Here is a 23143-nt window from a genome sequence, read left to right on the forward strand (position 1 = left end):
TATTTTCTGAACTGTACTGATAAGTGATAGCTCTATGACGTTGAGCCCCAATAACTGCTGGCTACGCCCCCCCTTCAAACTCATACGCCCCCTTCAAACTCCATGTACATGACCACTCCCCCTCTACACCAACCTTAAAACACACCACTGCCTGGTCAGTGTCCATGATATGAATTGTTCGTTTTTAAATGCACATTAAATATTCATAAGTTTGCCATCAGAAATGATATCCCTGAATACAAAGGTTAATTTCTGCAGGCAATGGTGTTGGTGTGTAAGGCTTTAATTGCAGTGTACAGTGTGGATATAGTGTACATATGTAGTTGAGAGTCGGCAAGTAGTTTATGCAAGCAGGTATGGAACAATGAGCTTCCAGCATTGTCATCCAAGTAACTAGTCGCTTGTCAGAAGCCCATTAATGTCATTTTTTTGTAAGAACAAAAGGCTTATTTGGACTTGTTTCCAGGGCCAACAGCTTAACGGTCGATTTTGTGCTTCGGCCTTCTGTACTGGAAGTGTCGGTGATATGTATGAAAATTAATGATGTGACAATACAAATCAATGGCCATGGGGAACGCTTAAAGGCAGTGGACACTATTGGTAATTGTCAAAGACTATCCTTCACAGTTGGTGTATCTCAACACATGCATAAAATAACAAACCTGTGAAAATTTGAACTCAATCGGTCATTGAAGTTGCGAGATAATAATGAAAGAAAAAACACCTCTGTCACACGAAGATGTGTGCGTTTAGATGGTTGATTTCGAGACCTCAAGTTCTAAACCTGAGGTCTCAAAATCAAATTCGTTGAAAGTTACTTCTTTCTCGAAAACTATGGCACTTCAGAGGGAGCCGTTTCTCACAATGTTTTATACCATCAACCTCTCCCCATTACTCGTCACCAAGAAAGGTTTTATGCCAAAAATGTATTTGAGTAATTACCAATAGTGTCCACTGCCTTTAAAGGCAGTGGACACTATTGGTGATTACTCAAAATAATTACTAGCATAAAACCTTACTTTGTAACGAGTAATTGGGAGAGGTTGATAGTACAAAACATTGTGAGAAACTGCTCCCTCTGACGTGGAGTAGTTTTCGAGAAAGAAGTAATTTTCCTCGGATTTGATTTTGAGACCTCAAGTTTAGATTTTGAGGTCTCGAAATCAAGCATCTGAAAGCACACAACGTCGTGTGACAAGGGTGATTTTTTCTTTCATAGTTATCTCGCAACTCCAATGACCAATTGAGCTCAGCAAGTAAGAAGACTGGTCTTTGACAATTACCAATAGTGTCCACTGGCTTTAAGATGGCTGCCTAATTTTTCTTGCTTTTTTTTACAGCAATTTTTCTGCTATAGTTAGCACAGAAAAGAGAAAGACTTGATCTGAAATATTTGTGTCTCTTATACGAATGTCGTTGAATGGTTAAAGCCATTATACCCTTTCGGTACAGGAAAAAAAAAAAAAGTACACAGATTTACAAATAATTTACAGGGTTTACAGAAGGTAATGGTGAAAGACTTCTCTTGAAATATTGTTCCATGAAATGCTTTACTTTTGGAGAAAACATTAAAACAATATAAATTCTCGTTAGCGAGAATTACGGATTTATTTTAAACACATGTCATGACACGGCAAAACGCGCGGAAACAAGAATGGGTTTTCCCGTTATTTTCTCCCGACTCCGATGACTGATTGAACCTAAATTCTCACAGGTTTGTTATTTTATATATTAGTTGTGATACACGAAGTGTGGGACTTGGACAATACTGTTTCCCGAAAGTGTATAATGGCTTTAAAAAGAGTGTGTTTTAAATGAATTTTTTTTTTTGAAATGTCTTTGAATGATTATTAAGTGAGTATATGTGTTCAATGAAATAACCCAGCAGTGTTCCGGATTTGGAGCAGGAAGTAGGGGAAACCTTGTGTGTGCAGTTCAGTGCACTCAAGACATTTAGAGAGAGGTTTTATGTACAGACAGCCAGATAGAAAAATGCAATAAGCATTGTTACTTGCTATTAGATCTAGTCTAGTGTAGAGTCAAACAGCACACAATACCACACCCCTTCAGCGGAGTGGAACAACCTGCAACTGGTCGTGACTCAAATTTGAATATTTCTAGGGTTATAAATATGAATTAAATGACCATTCCAATCACAGTTTAAAAGTTTATTTCACATGGATTTGGATCTCTGCACCATTTGAAATTGTCAGTTGTTTTGAAGGCACTGTTGTTATTCAGAGGAATTCTCACTTTCACAGTAAGTTGTTTTATAAATTGGTTTTGTTTGTTATTTTCGTTTCCATTGTTTTTGTACTGAGTAATCATCAGCTGAGTTCAAGTGAAAATGTAGCATAAATTCTTTGACAGGAAAATCTGAAAAATAAATATTTTTTTAAAGACACTGGACACTAATATTGCTAATTGTCAAAGACCAGTGTTCTCACTTGGTGTATCTCAACATATATGCATAAATAACAATCATGTGAAAATTTGGGCTCAATCGGTCATCGAAGTTGCGAGATAATAATGAAAGAAAAAACACCCTTGTTACCAGAAAATGTGTGCTTTTAGATGCATGATTTTGAGACCTCAAATTCTAAATCTGAGGTCTCAAAATCAAATTCGCGGAAAATAACTTCTTTCTCAAAAACTACATTACTTCAGAGGGAGCCGTTTCTCACAATGTTTTATACTATCATCCTCTCCCCATTACTCACTACCAAGTAAGGTTTTATGCTAATAATTATTTTGAGTAATTACCAATAGTGTCCTCTGCCTTTAACTGAACAATCAGGCCTGGAGTTACATGCAGACCACTGAGGCCAAGTGGCCTCCGTTGCCCCTGGTCTTGGCCTTGGTGCCCCTTCAAAATTTCCCATTGACTTAAGGTTGTGCAATGGAAGTGTCCTTAAACACACTTAACACTATTGGTAATTGTCAAAGACCAGTCTTCTCACTTGGTGTATCTCAACATATGCACAATATAACAAACCTGTGAAAATTTGAACTCAATTGGTGGTCAAAGTTGCGAGATAATAATGAAAGAAAAAACAACCTTGTCACACGAAGTTGTGCGCTTTCAGATGCTTGATTTCTGGACCTCGAAAACTATAAAAACTACTTTACATGTACTTCAGAGGGAGCCGCTCCTCACAATGTTTTATACTATCAACAGCTTGTTACCAAGTAAGTTTTTATGCTAACAATTATTTGGAGTAATTACCAATAGTGTCCACATTTTTTTCATTTTTAAAGCCATCGGACACTTTTGGTACAGAAAACAAAATTAAAAGTTCACAGATTTACAAATAACTAGGGTTTACAGAAGGTTATGGTGAAAGACTTCTCTTGAAGTATTATTCCATGAAATGCTTTACTTTTTGAGAAAACATTCAAACAATATCAATTCTCGATATCGAGAATTACGGGTTTATTTTAAACACAGGACACGTGCGGAAACAAGGGTGGGTTTCCCCGTTATTTTCTCCCGACTCGGATGACCGATTGAACCTAAATTTTCACAGGTTTTTTATTTTATATAGAAGTTGTGATACACGAACTTGTGTGGGCGTTGGACAACACTGTTTGCCGAAAGTGTTCAATGGCTTTAAAAGGGCAAGGATTTTTTTCATTGTTAGAAAAAAATCGTTGCCTTTTGTAAGATGAAAGATTCCATGCCTAAAAAATGTCCCCTGGTGATCTACACATAAGAGTAGGGGGTAGGGTTAGGGTAAGGCTTTAAAAACAGGCAAGGACTCCATGCCTAAAAATGACATTGTAATTTTTAAACCATTTGAGTGATTTATGTTCTCGTACCCCCTTGTTCTCTGTCCTTCCTCTATGCTTGTACCAACCAACAACCCTTTGTTCGGATAACCGATCTACACAAAAGAGTTAGGGGTAGGGTTAGGGTGAGACTTTAAAAATGGCCAAGGACTTATTTTCATTGCCTCCGTTGCCCCTTGCCATTGCCTTGGTGCCCTTGAAGTGCTCAAGTAGAAATTAACAATTTCTTCAAAGGGTGCCCTTTGCCAAAGAGAAAATGCCTCGGTGCCCTTGCCCTTTCAAAAATGAAGCATACAGCCCTGATACTGTAACCAAGAAACTTATTTTTGCTGTGCTTTTGTATGTTTGACTATTTTTCACCCGATTCTTTTCTTTAAAACTCGTTTACAGGGAAGCACTAGGCATAAACCATTGCCATGGAAACCATTACAAATGGTGTGATAAATGGGAAGGAGAGTCACTCTATGAGCGACCGGGAATTCTTCCAGAAGATGTATGAGCTGATTTTTAAGGAAGCAATCGAGAAGACGACAGCTGGAAAATGCAAAGGTGAGCATTATAAACGCTTAAAGGATTTGGGTACTTTTTGTAACACAAAACACAAAGTCCACAGATTTACATTAAACTTACACAGTTTGAAGATAATGATATCAGAAGGCTTCCCAATGGTATGGAAATACGTTTTACATGCTAAAATATTTTTCCTCAAACTGAGACGAACATTAAAAGTGTGACTTGTTTTACTAATTTCTCAAAAACTACAGCAACTCGGCCATCATTATCTTCAAACTGCGTGAGTTTAAAGGCAGTGGACACTATTGGTAACTGTCAAAGACTAGCCTTCACAGTTGGTGTATCTCAACATATATGCATAAAATAACAAACCTGTGAAATTTTGAGCTCGAACGGTCATCAAACTTGCAAGATAATGAAAGGAAAAATACCATTGTCACACGAAGTTGTGTGCGTTTAGATAGTTGATTTCAAGACCTCAAGTTCTAAACTTGAGGTCCCGAAATAAAATTCGTGGAAAATTACTTCTTTCTCTCAAACTATGGCACTTCAGAGGGAGCTGTTTCTCACAATGTTTTATACCATCAACCTCTCCCCATTACTCGTCACTGAGAAAGGTTTTACTCTAATAATTATTTTTAGTAATTACCAATAGTGTCCACTGCCTTTAATGTAAATCTGTGGCCATTGTGTTTTTTGTCCTACAAAAAGTACCCAGACCATTTAAAGGGAAGGTCCATACATTTGGTAACACTCTTGGTTCAGAAGCCTGTAGTATTTCAATAGTATTAAAAAAAAATACATTTTGAGAAACATTTCACTATGTGGTTAAAATGTAAAAAGATCAAAAAGTCGTAGGTTTACGTATATAATCTATACACTATTATCAGTCTTTGAATCTGGGGTGTTTTTTTCCCCCGATTATTTCCATGCAACTGAAAGAAACGTTTTTTGTGAAATTAGTCGTGGGATGAGCCATAAAATTGGCCTGATCGATTATACAGTAATGCTTTAATTGGAAAAAGCACCAAAGCTACCATTCTATTTATATTTATATTTATATTTATACATAGTTTTTATTGATTCCTGTAAGTAGCAACTAACCGCTGTTGGATTTAAATGTGTTCACTCTGCAATAACTAGCAGGGAAAACAATTCTCTTAATGACACTGGACACTATTGGTATTTTTCAAAGACCAGTCTTCTCACTTAGTGCTGTTCAACATACGTCAAATAACAAACCTGTGAAAGTTTGAGCTCTACTGGTCGTCCAAGTTGCGAGATAACTGTAACCGAAATAACATCCTTGTCACACGAAACTGTGTGTGTGCATATGCTTGATTTCGAGACCTCAAAATCTAATTCTGAGGTCTCAAAATCAAATTCATGGAAAATTACTTTTTTTTTCTCAAAAACTAGGTCACTTTAGAGGCAGCTGTTTCTCACAATGTTTTATACCATCAACCTCTCCCCATTACTTGTTACCAAGAAATGTTTTATGCTAATAGTTATTTTGAGTAATGACCAATAGTGTTCACTACCTTATTCAACCAAGAACTATTTTGGTGATGTCATTAATTGAACTGAGTTAATTGGCAAAAGGTCTGACTGTTGATATGTAGGTCATGCAGTTTTTGTTTTGGACAAAAGAATAATCTACCTGGTGTATTCATTACATGTTTGTTCATCAAACCGCACCATACTTTTTGTAATTACTTAAAAAAATAATGACTGTATAAATTTAGTTGGTTACCAAAAGAAACTTGGAAAATTTAGGCTCAGTTGGTAATTGAAGTTGCAAGAAAATAATGAGAGAAAAAACACCATTGTTGCCAATGCCTAGTAAGGCTTCAGGCCTGATGTCTTTTAATATTTTAGTGAGAAATTACCTCTTTCTTAAAAACTACGTTACTTCAGTGGAAGCATTTTCTCACAATGTTTTATACTATCAACACGTCTCCATTGCTTTTAACCTAGTAAATCAATTACTTTGAGTAATTAATTATAGTGCCCATGTGCCTTTAATTAATTCATAAAGGTCTCTGTGAAATAAAAAACAACAGAAACAACCTATGGGGATCATGCACTCATGATTGTGTATGACACTACACATCACCAGTAACCTTATCTGCTTAATTCAATCTAAACACTTGACTCCCCTTGACCGTGCTTAACCATCCTTGTCCCCTTCCTAGAACGACGATCCCAATGGAAAATGAAAAATCAGCAAATCTCAACAACGCTAAATTTACATAATGACCGCAGGGCATATTTATTGAATTGGATTATTTGTTTTGTACAATACACTGAGGGAAAAAATTGGGCCTCTCACCGGAGGTGAACAAAATACATTATGAACAAGTTTTTTTGTGCAAACATCAGTTGATGCCCTACCTTTCTGGGCTCAATTTTGATGCTTGACTGCAGGCACAAGGCCAGCAGTGACTTTTAGCATCAGCCAAGTAAACTCAGGGATGAACAAGATTAGCGGTCTTTTGCCACAGCTGTTGAATATCCTTTATTGAAAGAAATGAAACTCCAATGTTGACTTTGAGGTTGAGTTTGAGTGTTTTATAACCTTTCATTCTTTGTCGAGCATCGAAGTATTCTCACCCATTAGACAAATCTTCTTCAGTGACTCTTCAAATGGAAACAGTTAACATGAATTTTTTTTTTAACAAGTAAAATAAATTCTGGTCGGGTACATTTTTGAGTCGCAAGTCCAGATGTTTTGTGGAATTTTACCCCAAACACATGTACGAGCCCTGGTTTTGACCTGCAGAGTCATTAGGGTTGGGTTTGAATCCCAGTCAAGACACTTGTTTCCTGCAAGCAATTGACACTTGCCTCTAATTGTTTCTCTTCACCCAGGAGTAAATGGATACATGTGAGGGCAGAGATGGTTTTTGTAATTGATTTAGCTTTGTGGCACAGGCTGTATACTCCCAAAGGGAGCTGAGATGGTTTAAGGAGTGAAATAAATGGCCCAGTGACTAGGAGGGTAATAGTAATGTTGGAGCAACACTGAGTGATGGGTTTGAGTGTTGTAGGCTTTTTAAAGGCAGTGGGCACTATTGGTAATTGTCAAAGACTAGCCCTCACAGTTGGTGTATCTCAATATGCATAAAATAACAAACCTGTGAAAATTTATGCTCAATCAGTCGTCAAACTTGCGAGATAATAATGAAAGAAAAAACACCCTTGTAACACAAAGTTGTGTGATTTCAGATGCTTGATTTCGAGACCTCAAATTCTAAACTTGAGGTCTCGAAATCAAATTCGTTGAAAATTACTTCTTTCTCGAAAACTATGTCAGTTCAGAGGGAGCCGTTTCTCACAATGTTTTATACCATCAACCTCTCCCCAAAACTCGTTACCAAGTGAGGTTTTATGCTGATAATTATTTTGAGTAATTACAAATAGTGTCCATTGCCTTTAAAGGAACACGTTGCCTTGGATCGGACGAGTTGGTCTATAAAAAGCGTTTGAAACCGTTTGTTATGAAATGTATACGGTTAGAAAGATGTTTTAAAAGTAGAATATAATGATCCACACAAGTATCACTCAAAATTGCACGGTTTTCTTTTTACGTTGCGAACAATCACGGTCGGCCATTTATGGGAGTCAAAATTTTGGCTCCCATAAATGGCCGACCGTGTTATTGGACGAGGTAAAAAGAAAACCACGCAATTTCGAGGCATATTTGTGTAGATCATTGTACTCTACTTTTACATCATCTTTTTAACCATATGCATTTTATAACAAACGGTCACAAAACGGTCACAAGACCAACTCGACCGATCCGAGGCATTGTGTTCCTTTAAGAAACAACCATAAATTATGAAACGACTGAAAGTTTTTGCTTTTGAATTGGAGTTTGAATTGTATTTGCTTTTTAATTCGACAATGAATTGAATAAAACAAAATTGATGAAAGAAAAGCAGATTCTTTTAGAGAGGACTGTTAAAAGCATAATTTTTCTGACAACCACATTGTCTTAAAGACTCTTATTCTTATACATGTATCAATCACTCCTTCTTCAAGACAGGCTTGTTCTTAAGTGTTGTGTACTCTGTGGATTGCAGTTCTATTCAGAACTAAATAATGAAGCAGCAAAAATAGATTCACTCTCTTTACTTTCTGCTGATGCAGGTAAATTTACAAATCAAATTTTCAGCGAGCGTTTGGTACAAATTGGACGTAATTTGTGGCAGATTCACATCGCTGTTTTGTGTGGAGAGTTGTGCAAAGGGATTTCTTAATGTATGTTTTGAATGCCAAATGTAATGCCTTTAGAGACATTAGGAAGAACCTAAGTTGTAATTCAATTTAATTTAATTTATTTGTGTCTACTGTATGACGATTTTCTCTCTCCTGCACAAATTCAAAGTATTTATTCCTTAGGCTTAGATCTCAGTATAAAGTCTTAGGAAACAAAAAAGTATAATTTGTTTTAAATTTGAAGAAGAAAAATGAAGTCAAAGCAGAATAATGTAGCACAAATTGTCAGACTTTGTTCTATGCACAACCTTCATATTTTACATTCATAAATACCTCAGACAGTTCCGCTATTCCTATTGGTGGAGAGCGCGTCACAAGGGTGTGTATAAACCTTTGTTTATGAACAGTAAAAAGTGTTGAAACATGGGCGCGACACGCGAGTTTGCACCTGTGCTTGTAAGACAGTTTCTTAATTCCTATTGGTCGAGAGCAACGGCCGAGACGCGCACAGCATTCCCTTATAAGGAGTTGTTTACGCGAGGGCCTTGACTGGGCCTTACCATTTCATAGCTGGAGGGGTGTTATGTTGAAAGAAATCATTGAAAAATTAAAATTTTTGCATTTATTTTACTTTTTGACCATTAAAGTAATGTTGTTTTTTGACCGAAAAGGTATTTTATGAATGGGAATCAAAGTGTGTTAAATCGGTTTTCAACTAGTGGTTTAAACCTGCCGAGGCCTGGTTCTTGATAATTTACCTCAACTTCGTCTCGGTAAAAATATCAAGAACCAGGCCTCATTGGGTTTAAACCACAAGTTGAAAACCTCTTCACCACACATTGATTGCCTTATTTATTTAGGAGAAATCGTCTAACATAAGGATAGAGCTACACTTAACCGATTTTGGAAATTGACCCAAATCAACTGTTACCAGGGTCTGGTTGCCACCTACATTGTATTCCTAGGGTTGAAACAGGGTTATCCCCTTCACAGTCCGTACAAGGATGTAGGCAAGGGTTTCATCCACTAGGAGCCTGGCTGGTAGAGCAGAATGCACTGCCTTCCCAACTTATTATGAAGCAGTTTACGGTTAAGTGCCTTGCTCGAGGGCACAATTGTCATGACCGGGATTCGAACTCACACTCTGCTGCTAACACTCCCAAAGCTTATGGTAGGGGGAACTTGACTGTTCGGCCAAAACACCCAAGAACCTGTTCTTGTTTGAAATCTACCTTTCTTTACTGTATTGTTTCTTTCTTTCAGTGTCCAACTTCGTCCACCCGCAAGAGCTGAAAGAAAAATTAGATCTCGCAATAAAAGATGAAGCGATGCCACCTGAGAATATCTTGAAACTTTGCCAACAGACATTTGATTACAGTGTGAAACCAGGTCAGTAAACCTTATTTAAAGACACTGGACACTATTGGTAATTGTCAAATATCAGTCTTTTCACTTGGTGTATCTCAACATCCGCATTAAAATAACAAATCTGTGAAAATTTGAGATCAATTGGTCATCGGAGTTGCGAGATATATTGAAAGAAAAAACACCCTTGTCACACAAAGTTGTGCACATTCAGATGCTTGATATCGAAACCTCAAATCCTACGTGAGGTCTCAAAATCAAATTCGTGGGAAGTAACTTCTTTCTCGAAAACTACGTCACTTCAGAGGGAGCCCTTTCTCACAATGTTTTGTACCACCAACCTCTCCCCATTACTCGTAACCAAGTGAGGTTTTATGCTGATAATTATTTTGAGTAATTACCAATAGTGTCCACTGCCTTTAATTTATTTATTTTAATCTTCAGCCATTGTCAATCCACTATGGAACGAAGCCTTTAGCATGTCTTAAAATGTCTCTATTTGTGTTTGTTTATAATTGACTGTCCCCCAGTATGTTTAATAATAATAATAATAATAATAATAATAATAATAATAATAATAATAATAATAATAATAATAATAATAATAATAATAATAATAATAATTTATTTTTAATATAGCGTATTAAATCTCAAAACGCTGTACAGTATATTACATATTATAAACATTAAGCTAAAAAAAATAAGCAAAATACAGCAAAATTACATTGTACAATAGGAACGACAAAAACAATGACAAACACCAATACGCGACAACCAACAATATAACACCACAGAAAAGGCAATGAAAAAGTCAGAGATAATATCTTTTAACAAGAAATGTTTTGAGATGGGTTTTAAAAATATCTAGGTTGGTGATAATCCTCAAATGAATGGGTAAATTATTCCAAAGGGTGGGACCATAAATAGAAAAAGCCTGATCCCCATAAGATTTGCAAGGCTTTGGGCCAAGTATAAGGAAAAATTAAGTTTGACACCAACACAACTTCTAGTACAAATATGAGAAACATAAATTGGAATTAATTCTGACAGATAGCGAGGGGCCGATTTACCGTGATGAATAAGTTTAAAAATAACACAGACAATTTTATACTCAACACGAACTTTGAGTGGAAGCCAGTGTAAATCAAAAAGAATTGGTGTCATATCTGAACGGTGATCAAACCGTTTCCTAATAAGACGGGCTGCAGCATTTTGAATATGTTGTAATTTCTTAAATTGATATTTGTATAAACCAAAGTATAAGCTTTTTTTCCTGGCCCCTTGGGCCCCCACCCCATTCACTGTTCAATGTTGGCTCTCATGGAGGAAGAAGTACTTGTGAAAATGTGAAATGTCTTTTGGAACAAATAATAGACTCTTCTTTAGAATATACTTGGTTGTTGTTCTGGGAGAAGCTACTTGTGGTTTTTATTTTTATTGTCATCTCCATCTCCAGACACTAAAAATCTGGATCAATTTAAAAGCATCCTCAAAATCCCCTTCAGTCAATAAGATTTTCCATTTGTGGTGCTCTTTGCAAAATGAAAGTGGCCTTGCCCTCTTGAAGAAGAAGTTTTCCTGGCCTGTGATGAAGCAGTTCCTTTCAAATTGCCTCTGATGGAAATCATTCGTCATGAGGTGCCCTTTGCCAGAGAAAAATTCCTTGTCCCTCTAGAGCAAAATTATTCATCGGTGCTTATTCGTACAAAAGCACTGCAGCCTGACTTAAGATACCGAACTTACGTTGTCTGGGAAAACCTTCTCAGCTAGATTTCAATATTTTGGGAGTAAACATAAATAAAAATTCTTAATGGAAAAAGAAACCTTGGGTGGACTTCCATGAATGACACTGTACATCTAACACCTTTGTGAAAGAAATCCCAGAATAGTTGAAACCTGGGGTTCAAACGGCCAGACACATAACGTTACTTGGCAAAGATCTAATCGAATAAAACGTCTTCAGAAAATGTTGTTTCTTCACAATTAAGTCCCGACTGCGATAACAAAAATCAATGGTGTTCCAGGGAGACTTCTGGTTACAGACGCCAAACTTAAGAACCCATTAGGACGTGACATTTGAAATAGATGACGTAAATTTCTTTATTGGTAGCGCACAATAATAGCAGGTGGCGCTGGTCCATTAGGCTGGTTGCAAGTGACTATTTTATTCCGACATTATTAAATTTAGCCCGTTGTAATTGTTTGTTTGACTTTCGAGCCACTCTTCCACCCCACTCTTGTTAATTGTGTTCTTTCTGGTAGACTCTCTGTTGTTGAAAAAGAAAATGAATATTATTGGGACGCCAATTTGTAGGCGAATCAATGAGGGGTGTAATTTGTAGTGAGTTACTTGGGCCCATTACTTCCACATTATGTACTTTGTGAGAAAGTGTACCACACACCGGTAGTATATAGGTCCGGTCCTAATTTCGTGGCTCTGCGTAAGGGAGCGTCTCAAAAGTCGGAACGGTAGGAACGTTCTTTTTGGATCGCAAGAGTATCCCCGCCACTTTACTTGGACCGGTCCTTTGAACCGCCAGAGCGATCTTTTGGATCGTTCCAAATGCGTGACCGCGTCCAATCTCATGTTAGAACGTTCCTAATGTCATGATGTTGCGATCCTGCGGGCATATGCCCGCGATCCATTGGAACGTTCTTTTGCGCTAGGAACGTGCCCGACTTTTGAGACGCTCCCTAACCTAAGCATGGCAGTGGTGTAAGTCTTGAGCTCTAGGTCCAATTTCATAAAGCCTGTAAGCACAAAACCTTGCTAAGCACAAAAAAATATTGTTTTATAGGACTGAGGGTTGCCTTTACTTGGCCAATTCTGGTTTTTGATGGCCCAATACAGAAGTTCCAGCATCGGCATGAACGTTATTGGGCCTGTACTGGTTGATTGCAACTGTTTTCTTGCCGATTTATTGGCAATGTGCAAATATTGTAAATGAGCCAACACTCCACCAGTAAAGGGCCAATACAACATACAGTACTAATACGGTAATCGCCTGTATCGGGCCAATACAGGGGTTGATTTCACAAAGAGTTAGGACTAGTCCTAGCTTAGGACTCCTAGAAGGTATGGAAAACGTATGGCTCCTCCTAAGTTAGGACCAGTGACTCGTCTTAAACAGACAATAAAAGATGATCTCAATATTTCAACTATTACCTTTTTATGGCCAAATAGACATCGTAAATGTACGTTTAGTAATAAATAACTCAAGTCAAAAATGCACTTGGCCGCGACGCTTTTTCAGCCGAGAGTCAAAAACGGCTTATCTATTGTAATGACCCCTTGACGCCAGTGCTGATTTTCCCCTAATTGGGTTTAAACACAAACTGAGGGTGCTATTTTCCACATCAATTAGCGCCACTGACGTCGCGATTCCTTTGTCGCGCAAGTTTGTTTGACCCCGCGTTTTTCAGAAATTTGGCTTAAAGCGTTCTGGACAAAAACCCATTTTTATCAACGTGAGGTAAGAGACTCGTTATATTTTTTTAATGTTTCCTATGGACTGCAGCTATTAGAAAACTGTAATATCTATATATTTGAGATCATCCTTTATTGGCTGTTTAACTCTTTGTGAAATCCACCTCTGATATGTCTGCAGGATTACACTGCCAGCAGCTGTTTGAAAGCAAACAAAATCCTTAACGATTTTGTGTAGTTCTTTTTACATGCGATGGGGAGTGTCGCCATCAATCAGGATAAAATAAAAATAGATTAAAACAATAAAAATGCAAAACATATATATAATAAATTAAACTTAAATTTAATTACTTTGCAATAAAAAGTACACTCATAAAAACCTCAGACAGTTTCATTATTCCCATCTAGGTAGAGAGCGCCTCACGTGGGGGTGTTTTTTTATGACCAGCTGGGGCTGTGTTTATAACCCGCTGTTTTCAGATACTGCGCGCTGGTCTTGGTGCAAGACATTTCTCATTACGGGCGATGCAGGCGCTGTTGGTGAGAAACATCTTGCACCAAAATTACACGTACGAATGGATCCAAAAACTGTCGTCTCAGACATAAAAATGCAACACACGGACGTACGGAGCTCAAGCACGTCGGAAAACGGATTTAAAGAGCTTTACAGAGTTTCTAACTTTATTAACCAGAAAGGGATTTATGAATGGGTTCGACTTGGGCCTTTATCACACGGCAACAATCCTGTCGGTTTTAAATGTTCCCTTATTTATGTACATTTTATAGCAATACAATAAATTAGTGTAGTTGACAGCAGTATTAACAAATAAATTAATTAAAACAAAATTTTTAAATTACCATATAAAAGCCAATAAAATATGATGGAGGTATACATTTTAGCACGAACTAAAAATAAATTAATAGTATTACTATTAGGTTTCTCAAAATGCCGGCACCATCAGGTTCAATAACTTGCAGCCTGTTATCCCTTTTCAAGTCTGTTTAGTAATTTGCTTCTTTTCTCCTTATTTTTTTATGCTCCAGGCATGTGTTTTAGTATATTGTGCTAAACTGCAACTATTGTAAATCAAAATACAAATCAGCTAAATTGTTTGCAACAGCTAGTTCTATTATCTAATTTTAATATATTAAGTGTTACAAAAATTTGAAAATTGGTTGTAATGTAATGAGAAACTGCTGTTAGAGTTTTGATCTGATAAAAGTTTCACATTCTGACGTCTTGTCTACTGTTTTTTTTTAGCGGCACACCATTTTGGCAAAATGGTATGGAAAACCTTTTCTGGGCCAATACTGGTTTTGTTGCGGCACAAGATTTGCCCAAAATTTGATGGGGCATCAAAGTGCTTTTTTAGAAACCGCTCATACTAAAATTATCTTTTGGTTTGAATTCCATGTATGAAGGTCATCCTCGCTTCTTCAATCAACTCTTCGCTGGTCAAGACTTGTATGGTCTCGCTGGGCAATGGATGTCTGATGCTATCAACCCAAGCCAGTAAGTCACTCTGTCCCCCATCAACACCAACCAACAACCCCCCCCCCCCCAGTCCCTTCCCCTCCCCCTCCCCCTAGTCCCTCCCCTCCCCCTCCCCCTAGTCCCTCCCCTCCCCCATAGTAATAACAACATTAATTTTGTATTATTAATAGTAAGTTGCTTCCATTTAAAAAAAAAACCTGACAGACAACTAATATTACCCCCCCCCCCTTAAATTTGAACAGTTCATCAGCTTTTAAAATTTTGAGGAATTTGGGGATAAACAGAGGAAAATTGAATAGAGTGGGACTTGCGACCTCCAGATTAATAGCTATCTAGCCTTAATGTTGGTGGTCTCCCTAGTTTGTCAATACCTTTGTCCGGGGATCCAGTCAGAAGCTGTTCAATCAACCTTTAACTGCCCTGTAGCTAGGGATCACACCCAAGTTAATTATGCAACCTGGTAAAGGGCAGCAGAGGGATCACCATTATAGGGCATGGAACTTTTTATTCCAAATATAAACCGCAAGACTGGGTACATTTTTTTTTTATTCAACCCCAACTTATTTACAATTGACTTAGTCAGTGTCCCTTGTGGTTCACTACTCAAAATTTAAATAAAATTTATGATTTTACTTGCCATCATCTTTTTCACCCCTAAAACACACTCTTTAATACAAAAATTCAACAACAAAAAATTCCCTACACCAGGTTTTTTTAAAGCACTGTATACTCAGTACTTTCCTGTGTTCTGTGAAAAAAACCACTTCACAGGCAAATCACTCAGGTGGGATTTGAACCCGAGACCTCGATTCCCATCCGAGTGATTTGCCAGTGGATTTTTTTCGGGAAAGTACTATTAAAGTATACAGTGCTTAATATTATATTGGTGTAAGGGAAAAAAACAAATTATAATCTTTATCGCCGATTCAAAGGAAAGTATTATTTATAAAATTCATTAGCTTTTGAAGTTTTTATTAAAAAAGCTTTCATTGGTTGCAATTGTGTGAATACTATTATAACCATAAATGGTTTAATTATTGTAGGTATACATACGAAGTCTCGCCTGTCTTCACTCTGATGGAACTTGAAGTTATGAAGAAACTTAGAGAATTGTGCGGATATAAATCGGGTGATGGAATCTTCTGTCCAGGTCAGCAATGTTTCTAAATCTTAAACCTTTTTATGTCTTAAAGTCGCTGATAACCAGTTGTCAAAGACCAGTATTCTTACTTGGTGTATCCAAACATATGCTTAAAATAACAAACCGTTTATACGCAGGCCTGTTGGCACGGCTATTGTAAAATGTGCTTTGTAAGAACTAGTTATTATAATTATAAAGTCAAATAAATGGTGATATATTTCTCCATTGTTGTAGGTGGTTCAATTGCCAACATGTACGCCATGAACATTGCCAGATACAAGCACTGTCCTCAGATTAAACAGCAAGGATTGTATGGTCAAGCAAGACTCGTTCTCTTTACATCGGAACATGTGAGTATAGGTTAGCATTGTCTGATACCAGCACTGTCCTCAGATTAAACAGCAAGGATTGTATGGTCAAGCAAGACTCGTTCTCTTTACATCGGAACATGTGAGTATAGGTTAGCAGAATCTGATACCAGCACTGTCCTCAGATTAAACAGCAAGGATTGTATGGTCAAGCAAGACTTGTTCTCTTTACATCGGAACATGTGAGTATAGGTTAGCAGAGTCTGATACAAGCACTGTCCTCAGATTAAACAGCAAGGATTGTATGGTCAAGCACTACTCGTTCTCTTTACATCGGAACATGTGAGTATAGGTTAGCAGAGTCTGATACCAGCACTGTCCTCAGATTAAACAGCAAGGATTGTATGGTCAAGCAAGACTCGTTCTCTTTACATCGGAACATGTGAGTATAGGTTAGCAGAGTCTGATACCAGCACTGTCCTCAGATTAAACAGCAAGGATTGTATGGTCAAGCAAGACTCAGCAGGCACAAAGCATTCACTGCTTATTAAGGGAACACGTTGCCTTGGATCAGAAAAGTTCTTCTATAAAAAGCATTTGAAACTGTTTGTTATGAAATGCATTGGTTAGAAAGATGTTTAAAAAGTAGAATATAATGATCCACACAAGTATCACTCAAAATTGCTCGTTTTTCCTTTTACGTTAAGAATTAACACGGTCGGCCATTTATGTGTGTCAAAAGTTTGACTTCCTTAAATGGTCGATCGTGTTAGTCAACGAGGTAAAAAGAAAACCACACAATTTCGAGGCATATTTGTGTAGATCATTCGTGTAGATCTTTCTATATACCCAAATACCTTTCTACCTTTAATAGAGAGTCATCATCAATTATTGCTCTCGTTTGTTGTTTGTTGGTGTGTTTGTTGGTGTGTTTGTTGGTGTGTTTGTTTGTTTGTTTGTTTGTTTGTTTGTTTGTTTGTTTGTTTGTTTGTTTGTTTGTTTGTTTGTTTGTTTGCTTGCTTGCTTGCTTGCTTGTTTGTTTGTTGTTTGTTTGTTTGTTTGTTTGTTTGTTTGTTTGTTTGGGATGTTGTAGTGTTGGGATGTTTGTTTGGGTGTTGGGGTATTTGTTTGTTTGTTTGTTTTTTTGTTTCTTTCTTTATTTGTTTGTTTAGATAATCTTCCCATCAAGGGAACTCAGCAAACTCCCACAAGGGGATATAAAAACAAAGCTGGCAATAGCCAGTCTCTCTTATACAAATCGCCATTGGTTTAATGTCTTTGATTACGAATTGTGCAAATCAAGAAATGGTAATTCAGTAACTAGACGACAATATTTAATTCTGATCATTGTGAATGCTTAAAATTACTTAAATTGAGAAAAACAGGAAAAGAAGACTTGTTTATGGTACAGTTGAGCATTGCTGTTTTGTTTTACTTTAATTCCTAGTTTGTGATTTCATGATTGTATCGTGAAGGAACTTCAATGTTTCACTAAAATTTACTTTGTATTTCTAGCTGTTAACAGTATTTCTTATTTCACAATTTTGATCTTATTTATTAGAGTCATTACTCAATCAAGAAAGGAGCAGCATTTCTTGGTCTTGGAACAGACAACATCGTCTTTGTGAAATGTGACGAGATGTAAGTATTACGTTGTTTTGTTTTCAGTTTCTCTTGGATTACGAGGTTCAGTTTTTGAATCCAGATAAATTGACTTGAGCGGGATTTGACCCACCTCAGGTTTATTGTGCCGGCATTCTGCCAACTGAGCTATCTAGCCCTTTGTTGGCGCTCTCCTTATTTTGTCAAAATCTTTGTTCTTGGGTGCCGGTCAGAATGCCATACAACCGTTAACTGCAGTGTAGCCAGGGATCATGAACAAGTATACGATACAACATTAAGTTATAAACAAAAAGAGAAATTTGCAGTCAGTTTCCCTTGTGCTTTATATCTTAATACAAATTATTTTAGTTTCGTTAGCCTTGGAGCTTCATCAATTTATCAATTTTCAAAACTTTTTCTTAATATCTTGACAGGTTGAATTTAACAATCCATCTTCCTCAAAGTGTGTTAAAATAACATTCTGGTAGGAAATTGGTTTTTCTCATAATTTTGATTTTTTGTTGTTTTCACAGTGGGAGGATGATGCCAGACCATCTTGAGAAAGCCATCATTGAAACCAAGCACAATGTAAGAGTCCTTGCCCATCAGTTGATTGAACTCCTAAAAGTACAAGTTATTATTTCTTATTAAATATATTTCTGGTAATTAACCCAAGGGAGCCTCATAAGTCAACTTATCTAGCCCTATGTTGGCAGTCTGTCTCTGTATTTGTCAATATCTTTGTTTGGGTTGCCGTTAGAAGCCATGCAACCACTACTGCAGTGTAGCCAGGGATGACACCCAAGGTTACGATACAACCCGGGAAGTGGCAGCCATGGGATCATCTTAATAAAGGGGATCGATTTGTATTGTCAGATATATTATAATAAACAATAACGGAAACTGATTTTATTTATTGTTATTTATTTTTTTAAGATTTGGGGTTGAACAAATAAAATTTGAAGACTTGCAAGAAACTCTTTAAAGGCAGTGGATACTATTGGTAATTACTCAAAATAATTATCAGCATAAAACCTCACTTGGTAACGAGTAATGGGGAGAGATTGATAGTATAAAACATTGTGAGAAACGGCTCCCTCTGAAGAGACGTAGTTTTCGAGAAAGAAGTAATTTTCTACGAATTTGATTTCGAGACCTCAGTTTTAGAAATTGAGGTCTTGAAAACAAGCATCAGAAAGCACACAACTTTGTGTGACAAGGGTGTTTTTTTCTTTCATAGTTATCTCGCAACTTCGACGACCAATCGAGCTCAAATTTTCACAGGTTTGTTATTTTATGCATACATGTATGTTGAGATACACCAAGTAAGAAGACTGGTCTTTGACAATTGCTAATAGTGTCCATTGTCTTTAAGGACCTTACTTCAAACTTGGTTTCCTAATTTCCATCTAGTTTGTTTGCAGTTTTCCTTTCTCTCAGCATCCTTTTATAATAAGGTACTTTATGTGTTCCTATTTTCTTTTAATTAGGGTGGAGAGCCGTTTTTTGTTGTAGCAACGTCAGGGACGACTGTTCTAGGAGCCTATGACCGTCTTGATGCTATTGCAGATATCTGTGAGGCTCATGGGATCTGGATGCATGTGGATGTAAGTTTCAGAAATTTTGAGAAATTAGTAAAACAAAGTCACAAAATATTTGTCATCTCAGTGAGACGAAAATTATTTGATCATGTACAAACGTATTTATCAGTACTGGTAATAAATGCGAAGTGGATTTGTATACAGCATGTCCATGCATTTTTGATAGCTGTCTGTTTGTTCTAATGACTGTCTTTCTTGTTTGTGGGTATTAATAATAATAATAATAGTTATAATAGTAGTTTATTGAACTTATATTGCGCTCTCTCCAGGACCAGCCTGTTCGAGAGCGCATAACAAAAACACAATACCAGTAAGAAAATTAAAATTATGAAAACTAATCCATCCGAAAACAATCAAATGGGTAAATTACAGCAAAAATCCATAAAAAGTAACAGCAATTAAGAATCAGTGAAAAGTACATCAAACATACAAAACAGACCGAACATACCATACAGAAGCAAATTAAACAAAGAACATAAAAACTGTCACTCACACACTAAAAACTGTAATTACAGATCATAAGCCTCCCCGAACAAGTGAGTCTTTAGTTTGGCCTTGAAGGACCCCAGCGAATTACCTCCCCGTAAAAAAAGGCGGTAGTGCATTCCACAACCTTGGAGCAGCCGACATATCAAGGCGAGATCACCAAAGGGGTGCAGCATCTTTTAGAAAGTAATTTAGTTCACCTTTGGGCAATCCCTAGTCTTGGTGCAAGACGTTTCTCGTTCCCTTTTCACGCACACCGCGGCCAATTCACCGACAGCGCGCGCACCGACTCACCTGACTTATAGTCTTCTCCGGGGCGGTGAGTGGACTATAAGTCAGGTGAGTCGGTGCGCGCGCTGTCGGTGAATTGGCCGCGGTGTGCGTGAAAAGGGAACGAGAAACGTCTTGCACCAAGACTAGGCAATCCCTAGACTGCTGTTTGTTTTTGTTCTACATATCCTCTGTTTTTCGTAATTCTTGGTCTGATTGTTTTTTGGGATAAATACTTAACCTGGTACTTGTTGACATTCCTTAGGCTGCTTGGGGTGGAAGTGTCCTCTTCTCTGCCAAGTATCGTCATCTGATGCAGGGTGTTGAGAGAACAAACTCAGTCACATGGTGTCAGCATAAGATGATGGGTGTTCCTTTACAATGCTCTGCCTTCTTGGTGCGGGAAGAGGTGAGTATGGCACGGCAGTAGCTAGGGCCCAACCCTAACCCAAACCTGAACCCAAACTCAGTCACATGGTGTCAGCATAAGATGATGGGTGTTCCTTTACAATGCTCTGCCTTCTTGGTGCGGGAAGAGGTGAGTACGGCATGGCAGTAGCTAGGGCCCAACCCTAACCCAAACCTGAACCCAAACTCAGTCACATGGTGTCAGCATAAGATGATGGGTGTTCCTTTACAATGCTCTGCCTTCTTGTTGCGGGAGGAGGTGAGTACGGCACGGAAGTAGCTAGGGCCCAACCCTAACTTAAACCTTAACCCAAACTCAGTCACATGGTGTCAGCACAAGATGATGGGTGTTCCTTAACAATGCTCTGCCTTCTTGGTGCGGGAAGAGGTGAGCCCAACTTCTTGGCTTTGCTTACTGCTGAATTTTGCACTGGAGATCATCATTTTGGGAGAGAGTTGTTGAGCTTATGTTTCTGTTGTCAAATATTTTATAATCACACTGGTATTGACAACTCTTTGTGTCAAATCAACCAACATCAATTCTTCTTATTTTTTTTTACTCGCGTACCATCGTCCAAAACATCTGTGGTGAGCAGACACAGGGGACAGTGAATATTTTTTGGTCTCAAATAATTTTGCATACAGCCATGCTCTTTAAAAAAACAACTTATTAGAAAACTGAGATTTTAAGCATTGCACAAAATGATGTGCAAACTTCCTGTGTTTTGGGGGTAACTAAAGTTGTACATCTGTTGTAAGCTTTTCCATCGCTTCATCAGTTGTCGGGAGTGACATGTTAAACTCTAACATCATCTTTAGATCATGTCTTAAATTTATCTCATCTCTTTACTCAAAGAATTCTAAGGATGGAATGCCTTATGTAAGTACTAATTGTCACGTATGCTTGTCAATGCAGTTACCAACTGGTTGTGCTGATAATTTGTTGCTGTTTTGTTTTTATTATTTGTTCGAATAAGATGCATGAAATTTGCGATACTATTTTCTGATGGATATGTTATTTTCCTTTGATTTTCTTTGTAAGCTTTTCCCCTCTAGCGTTCTCCCTGAAGAGTGTTCATCTTGCCAAATACCATTGACCAGTCAAAATTTACACTAAGTGGTTTGGCTGGCTAGTGCATTGCTGAAAAGCATTCAAGTTTCGTATTATAGACTAGTACAATTTTTTTTTTATATTTAGACGAATGAAATAGCAAAAGAACTTTCCTGCTGGCCAGTCACTGGAAAGTTAGGGGTCAACCCTGATTTTCTTGCAGAGTTCCCTTAGAGTGTTAGCTGTACAACCAATAACAGAATACTAAGGTTGCCATAGCAATATTAAAACAACAATAGATTTCTTGGTTTGTAAAGTTGTACAATGTATGTCTGTTTATTCCTTTGATTTCAATCAAATTGCACAGATGGACGTTTCGTAACAATGTATTATTTTTGTTGGTAAATTGTTTGTGAATCCATTATGGATCATTAGCAGCATGCAGTTAGTAAAACTCTTTTATAACCATCAGTCATCGTGTGTTGAAGTATAGCAACACCCCTAGCAACACCCCTAGCAACAGCCCTAGCAACACCCTAGCAACAGTCGTAGCCGTAGCCATAGCCGCCAATTTTGATTCGGCCTTACTGCTAGAAGAATGTCTTTTGTGCTGCCGAAGTGCAGTCGATTGCCTCCAATTGTTGCCTGAAATAAATCACCCTGTGTGATGACATGGCCTTTAGAAATGAAGTCAAGGTACCTGTCCTCACCGTCCACCTACATCTATGACCCCTTATCGAATCCCACCGGGGTCACTATGCGGATTGGGTTTTCAGTCCCTGCCTGACTGCGTGGGTTTTCCCTGGAATAAATCTCTGGGGTTATCCTCTCTCAAGTATAAAACTGAAACTTCTTTCCTTATCTTCTGTCCATTGGGTTCTTGACTAGTACAGTGATTAAGTTTGCTTTTCTGAGAGTCCTTGGCTTCACAACCAGAATAAATGAAATAAAGTGAAGGTTTTTTTCTGTTAGTGATCCCCCTCTTCTTTCCCATCTTCAGGAGAGCATAATGCATAATGGCCACTGTGCAGCAGCTTCCTACCTCTTTCAGAAGGATAAATTTTATGACATGTCCTTCGACACGGGAGACAAGTCTATCCAGTGTAGTCGAAAGGTCGACGCCCTCAAACTCTGGATCATGTGGAAAGCTAAGGGAAACCGCGGATTTGAGGCAGAAATCAACCAAAAGTTTGAAAATTCAAGGTTAGTATAATCAAGCTAATCAACTACTAGAATTTGTTTCCCTAGACACCTGATGAATTGTTGAATAATTGATTTGATTTGATTAGTTGCATTGATTGAATTAATTGGTTGTTAAAAAATTGGGTCGATTGGATATTGATATTTTTTTGATTTAAATGATTGCATTGATGATGACTAAATTGATTATTTTGATTGATTTGATTGATTGATGGGTTGATTTATAGACTAATTGATTGATTGATGATTTACTTGATTGATTATTT

At 37.5% G+C, this 23143-nt stretch overlaps 1 protein-coding gene across 3 annotated transcripts in view; it reads left to right on the forward strand.

The window, feature by feature from the left end:
- LOC139937396 (cysteine sulfinic acid decarboxylase-like) overlaps positions 1-23143 on the forward strand; it is a 51957-nt gene that overhangs the window by 26315 nt on the left and 2499 nt on the right. For 2 of the 3 annotated variants that reach the window (XM_071932522.1, XM_071932519.1), the window contains exons 2-11: positions 4180-4338; positions 9787-9912; positions 14738-14828; positions 15854-15960; positions 16186-16301; positions 17821-17900; positions 18395-18449; positions 19352-19468; positions 20484-20627; positions 22678-22880. In XM_071932522.1, coding sequence (XP_071788623.1) covers positions 4206-4338; positions 9787-9912; positions 14738-14828; positions 15854-15960; positions 16186-16301; positions 17821-17900; positions 18395-18449; positions 19352-19468; positions 20484-20627; positions 22678-22880 — 1172 coding nt within the window. In that variant the 5' untranslated portion in view covers positions 4180-4205. Of the gene's footprint in view, positions 1-2148; positions 2261-4179; positions 4339-9786; positions 9913-14737; positions 14829-15853; positions 15961-16185; positions 16302-17820; positions 17901-18394; positions 18450-19351; positions 19469-20483; positions 20628-22677; positions 22881-23143 lie in introns of those variants that run through there. The other variant, XM_071932520.1, reaches the window with a different exon arrangement.

Source organism: Asterias amurensis, chromosome 5, assembly GCF_032118995.1.
Source record: "Asterias amurensis chromosome 5, ASM3211899v1".
Taxonomy (NCBI): domain Eukaryota; kingdom Metazoa; phylum Echinodermata; class Asteroidea; order Forcipulatida; family Asteriidae; genus Asterias; species Asterias amurensis.